At 39.8% G+C, this 6,184-nt stretch overlaps 1 protein-coding gene across 1 annotated transcript in view; it reads right to left on the bottom strand.

Annotated features, from left to right (window-relative positions):
* Positions 1–343: 343 nt before the first annotated feature.
* The window catches only part of KDM7A (lysine demethylase 7A), a 74,920-nt gene continuing 69,079 nt past the window's right edge, over positions 344–6,184 (bottom strand). Inside the window, exons 17-20 of the mRNA XM_059074883.2 lie at positions 5,888–6,096; positions 4,480–4,565; positions 2,225–2,498; positions 344–1,565 (exon numbers count right to left, since the gene is read on the bottom strand). Of these exons, the coding sequence (XP_058930866.1) occupies positions 1,471–1,565; positions 2,225–2,498; positions 4,480–4,565; positions 5,888–6,096 (664 nt within the window). The 3' untranslated portion in view covers positions 344–1,470. The remainder of the gene's footprint in view (positions 1,566–2,224; positions 2,499–4,479; positions 4,566–5,887; positions 6,097–6,184) is intronic.

Here is a 6,184-nt window from a genome sequence, read left to right as displayed (position 1 = left end):
GAGCGGAAAAGGAAAATATAAGCTATTGCAAGCAACTGAAAACTGGCACTTAGTAAAAGTTGTGCACAAAGGAGAGAAATGATTCCTTAAAGCTCAACCAGATACTTAACCTCACTATGCACTGGTTAAGTTAGGACAGATGGAAGAAACTGCAAAAAGCACCCATTTTACTCCAAATCCATATCTTAAATAATTCTTTAGAAGGTTAAGAAATAAAAAACTAAACACACACACACACACACACACACACACACACACATCATCTACTCCAACATGCTTGCTTCTATACAACTTAATATAGTATAGTCTTATTATATTACGGCTTATTATGCAGATTTGAATATTCTAAGTCAAACCATATTTTATATTTTCCAACAAATTAGTTATACAGAATAAAAGCGTCATAAAATATAACCTCTGTGGCAGGTGTTGGTCCTGCCCTCCAACACCAGTAGTATGAAGAAGGCCCTCTGTAGTTACAAATGTATTTGAAAAACTACAAACATGACAGTTTAACCAAACTTATAATACTTTTCCCACAAGTAGGAAAAAGATATTAAAGCTGTACTCTTTGGGACCCAGATATCATCAGCAAAAAAATGAAAATGCAAGAAGCCTACTTTTCTATTTAGAAGAAAACTGCAATGTCAAATGAAATGAGGCATGTGGGGTCTTCTATGTAGTTCTTACACATTGGCTATGAAAGTATTTCCCTGCAAAGAGAAGAGTCTTGGGTCGTTATGAAATGATGGGGAGTGCAGAGGGAAGGTGGGATATAGGTAATCGACCTGGATAACAGTATGCACCTTGGATGTTAGCAAAAGCGAAGCTAATAGCTTATAAAAAACACATGAATTATATAAAATAAAATGATTTTCATATACATCTTAATTTAAAATAATTAATGCATCAAATCCCTGTTTAAGACTTTAACCTGAATAGCAAATTTAAGAGTCCAGACTAGTTACTGCTACCGTGGCTCTTCCCCACATGTAACACACACACTATCAAAAATAATTTAAAAACCTTCACATTCTTAAATCTAAATTAGTGAGATATTTCTCCAGAAATCTTCCAAATAAATAGCTTTAAAAAAGAAAGAATTTAAAAGCTGTTAACTTTAAAAAAAATCTGTTAAATAAATTATTGATAATTCTTTACCCTACCACTGAAAATAAATCAAAACACTACCGACAACAAAATGAAATTCAAGCCCTGACAAGAGACCCTTTCCAGTTCAAGGTCTCCTTTTAAGGTTCTAGCCTCCTTCTTCCTCTCCCCACCAGGTCCGAAACGGTTATTGCTGAGTGGGTGTGGCACAGTGAAAACGCAGCATCAGGTTCATTTCGTCCTTCAGGCAGTGCTCCCTACGGGACATGCAAACTGCTTCCGCGGGGCACGCGCCAGCTCCAGGCCCCCGTACCCCGAGACCGGTCTCCGAAAAGAAGAGTGACCACAGCCGCAGCTCTGTCACACAAAGAAACGTGCGTGGCCATTTCTGTTCAATTTAAGGATCTTCCCAAGACGTTGTTTGGCTGTTGCCATTCCTTTTTTTGGACGCTTACCTATGATATACAGAACACCAACAACAGCATAAATAACAATGAAAACCATAGGTGACAGCACCTGGAAGATTTAAGCAAGGGCGACACGGTAGGCAAAGGCTTTTCGGTGTTTTGAATGGGCAGGGTCACACTTCTGGAATTCCACTGCTCAAAACTCTTCCGCCTCATCATGTGAGAGGTAAGGGCCAAACTCCTTCGTTAAGACTTACGAGACCCTCCCACACTCTGATCCCTGCCGGTCTCTTCAGCACGAGCTCTTCCCCGATCCTGCCTCAAACTGTCCTTCAGCAACGAAACTGATGGCAGTTTCATACATAACCCCGTGCCGTTTCTCCCCTTTGTCCTGTGGGTCACACTGTCTCCTCTGCCTTCGGTGCCCTCTACCCTGTCCCTTCCCCCACCTCAGCATGGCTAGCCCATTATCAGCCTCTCCAGGATCTACCTCCCCCTCCAGGAAGCCCCTCCTGCTCCTCAGGGTTGACTGAGGTATCCTTCTTCTCTGTCCCCATAGTAACCTGCGCACACTGCTATCGCTGCGCCGTCTGTGACGCAGCAGGCTGTGAGCAACGTGAGGGTACAGACGATGTCTATCTAAACTGCTACTGTCACCAACATATACAGTCAGAAATGTACTTAACCTACACACATGCAGCAGTTACCTTTTGTTGCCTGGTTGCTGATAGGTGGCGGATTTGATGCAGGTCTCTTGGTGGGGTGAAGGGGCACGGAAAAGGAAGTTTCACCAACAGGCCTTTCTGGGCTTATACTGCCATTACTTATCTGGCATGCCCCTGACATCAAGCTTGAACTCTGCATATACTTTCCATTCTGAGGGCTTGAGCCACTGCTGTCCGCAGAATTCCTACTTTGTACCTTCTGACTGATTTCTGATGAAACTTCCTTTCTGATGCATTTCTGGCCTCTACTTAGATCCTAAAAAAGAAGGAAGGAAATAAGGTCGAATTTTTAGGGTTCCTTTAAGACAAGTAAGGTATTTAACCTCTCTATGCATTAACAATCCAAGAGAGAGAAGAAATAGATTACTGAACTTGGGTTTTCTTAACGTGTAGTAGCCACAGAAAACCACCCCTCTTGATGGTCATCTCATTCCAAAACCTAGAAGTGCTGAAGGATTCAAGTCTTGAAGATGCCTCGTAATTTAAGTCGAGAAGAAGACATAGACAGATAGATAGACAGATAGACAGACAGATAGCTGGATGACTGGTGGGTCTTGAAATCAAAACAGAGAGGGTCCTGACCAGAATTAAAAAGAGAAGGAAAGATAAACTAGAAAAGAGCATGCTGCAGATGTGATGTCTCACGAAACTAGTTTTAAGTGTGTGAGTGTGTCTGTGTGTGTGTATTAAAGTGAATTTCTGGTTCTGTAACGGTCAAGTAAGTTTTAAAAACAGCACTCAACACAGACTTGCTTTAAAATAGTCTCACAAATACTGTTGAGCATGAAGAAACAGCTGTTCAATTTGGCATACCTTTCTAATACCTCGCTAGATTACAGTCAATAGAAATTCAATCTTCTCTAAGGTGATCTTGCTAATCATCTGTCCCCTACTTCTTTATTTTCAGACAATTATAAAAACAACCATTAGATTTAAATAATAGCTTACTTTTAATACTAAATCCTATAATGCTAATGAGTTATAAATTTTATAACCAGTGAGGCACTATAAAATCATACACTGAATAAGTGAATTCTTAATAGTTCAGGGATTTCTTAGCTGACCTTTGACCCTGGAGCATATCCTTCCATTAAAAGAACTTGTACTTGCCTTGAAAAAATAACTTGGTTCTTTTTCTTACTATAACTGTAATTGGTAAGTATTTAGAAAATATAGATAAGCCTAATGAAGAACATAAAAACTACCCATATTTCTGCTACTCAGAGAATGCCTGGGGTTGGGGAGGCTTGAGGACTCCACTCTGCCACATGAGAATTTTGATTCTTTCTTCGGCTGTCATTTTCCAAGGTCTGCAGCAAAAGGTCATACTGCTTTCCTTGTATGGTGCTACTGGTAAAGTTTTGGTTTTTTTAAAAGGTATTTTGGGTTTGTTTTGTTTGGTATAAGCCTTCATACACCAGGATCCTAAAACATCAAGTGCCTTCTCTTAGAGCAGGGGCTCTTAAAAAAATCTGGAGTCAACGAATGGTCTGGAGTGAGGGTGGGCACAGACCACGAGAAAATGTAAGCACAAGTCATATTTATGATGAACATTTTTCTGGAAAGAGAATCCGTAACTGTCATCTAATTCTCAAAGAAATTTAGTATCTAAAAATATCTGACAGGGGCTTCCCTGGTGGTCCAGTGGGAAAGAACCCGCCTTACAATGCAGGGGACGTGGGTTCGATCCCTGGTCAGGGCACTGAGATCCCACGTGCCACAGGGCAACTAAGCCTGCGTTCCACAACTACAGAGCCCACGCGCCCCGGAGCCTGCACGCCACAACTAGAGAGAGAAAACCCACACGCTACAGCTAGAGAGAAGCTGCGCACCTCAACAAAGATCCTGTGTGCCACAACTAAGACCCGACACCGCCAAAAATAAATAACATTAAAAAAAAAAAATCTGACAAACAACGTCAGAGGCTAAAAGGATCCTCGTGGTACTTTTTTTTCCATGTTTCATTCTAGGCAGACATAACCTAAAGGTGTTGGCAGCCAGGAGTTTTTAACTGTTTTCTTAAATAAACTGTTCTTTTCCAGATCACATTCTATCCATAAGCCTTTCATCAGTCATTATGTCAGAATCCCTAAAAATGGATAGCTGTTCAAATGTGTGTTTAATGGTAATTTTTAAGCTTTCCAGGTCTAGTGGTTGATTACTGGTTGCAGCTTAAAAAAAGAAAGCAAAAACGAGCCAATGACAATCTATTTTAACGTTTCAAACCTTGAATATACCTGACGATTAAATCTGGAAGTTGTATCAAATTGTTTAATCCAGGAAGAACTCCTCAAGTCTTGATCTTCAGTCTTGACATGATACCCTAAAGAGAAGTTTTAATTAAATGATCTTCACACAAACTGGATCATAAAGAACAAAGTTAGCCTGCTACTTAGAACTGAAAGTAAATTTATATTGACATTTTATTTTAAAATGAATATACTAACTCTTTATTCATATACTTTCACCACACTCTTTTCCCTCTCAAAAACAAAACAGTCACCAGCTCTCAATCTAACATGTTAATTCTTTCAATTCTCCCAATGACTGTCTTTCTATGGCAGGATTTTATGCCAGATGCTGGAGGACCTAGATCAAATTCTATGGACATCTGCTGTAGCTGTAAAACCAAGTGCAATAATACTTTCTCTAAAAGTAATGTATTTTCTCATATAGAATAAAGGCATATGTTTGCCTGAATTTGGCAGCATTTCCATAGAAGCTTTCTTTTCAAGGGACAAAGAGATTACAGGGAGACAGAATGGTATAGTGGAAAGACAGACAAACCCAGATTTGAATTTAAGTTCTTCCATTATCAATGCATCTTAAGGCAAGTTACTTAACCTCTTTAAACCTCAGTTTCCTCTTATACAATAAGCAAAGATTTTGAGATCAAATGGTCTAGCCCTGGGTTCAAATTCCAACCTCTGAACAGCTATCTAAGTATGGGCAAGTGAAGTCCACTAAGTCTTTTTTCCTTTACCTGTTAAAGCTACATTACGTACACCCAAAATGTTGTTTCGAGAATTAAGTGAAATCAATGTCAAGCTCCTGGTACTTAGTTAACACAGCTAGGTGGGAATGAACACAATGTCCACAACAGACCTCAGTTGTAATGTGGTACCATCTTCTCCACGATCCTCCTCAGATTTTTAGGGAAATACAATTTTTCACCAAAGGCAGACAGAAGAAAACACTGTGTGGCATCACTGATAATGCCACCGAGTCTTCTCTCTTTCCTAACGCTTCCTTTTCGAGTAGGAGAGAATATCCTCAAGCAGAAACAGTTCAAAACTTACTTCCACAAAAGGAAAAAGAGTTGATTGTTCAAACTTAGCACATCAATTAAGACACCAAAACATTCCCTCCACTCTGACCGACTCATAAGAGGGAAACAATACTGTCTTGTGTCAGCCAGTGAACACGACTCTTAATCCATTAATTTACATTTTGAGTTCTTATACTTGCATCTTACATTTGTCAACATTATGTATTCTTTTGCCAATAGGCTTAACACCATTTCCAACTAAAGATGTGCAGTAAACAATTCTTATTCATAATCCCTAACCTCAACTAGGAATGACAGGGCTATTAAGGTGGGGCTTATATGTTATTTTTCAGAGACTTACGGTTTATGTTTCTTACCACTTTCCACTGGCTTATCACAGCGATACAGCTGCCTAACCTCATGGTTACTGCTGTGGCAGCTGCTGGGATCCTGGAGAGAGTGTCTTTCACCACCGCAGTCTGTGCTTTGTATCTGCCTTTGTAAACACATGGAATAGTGCAACCCTGCCATAGACAGCATGCCCTGAATAGCTTCTTCCTCTGTGCTCGTCGAGGTAGGACACTCCCTAAAGAGCGGATCAGCAAAAAACACAAGAACATTTTTAATTCTAATAAAATTTCTGGTAAAATTTAAAACAAAACAAAACAAAGCAA

This window comes from Kogia breviceps, chromosome 9 (assembly GCF_026419965.1).
Source record: "Kogia breviceps isolate mKogBre1 chromosome 9, mKogBre1 haplotype 1, whole genome shotgun sequence".
NCBI classification, from domain to species: Eukaryota; Metazoa; Chordata; class Mammalia; order Artiodactyla; family Physeteridae; genus Kogia; species Kogia breviceps.
The sequence above is the reverse complement of the archived record's forward strand: the minus strand, read 5'-3'. Positions and strand labels throughout refer to the sequence as shown.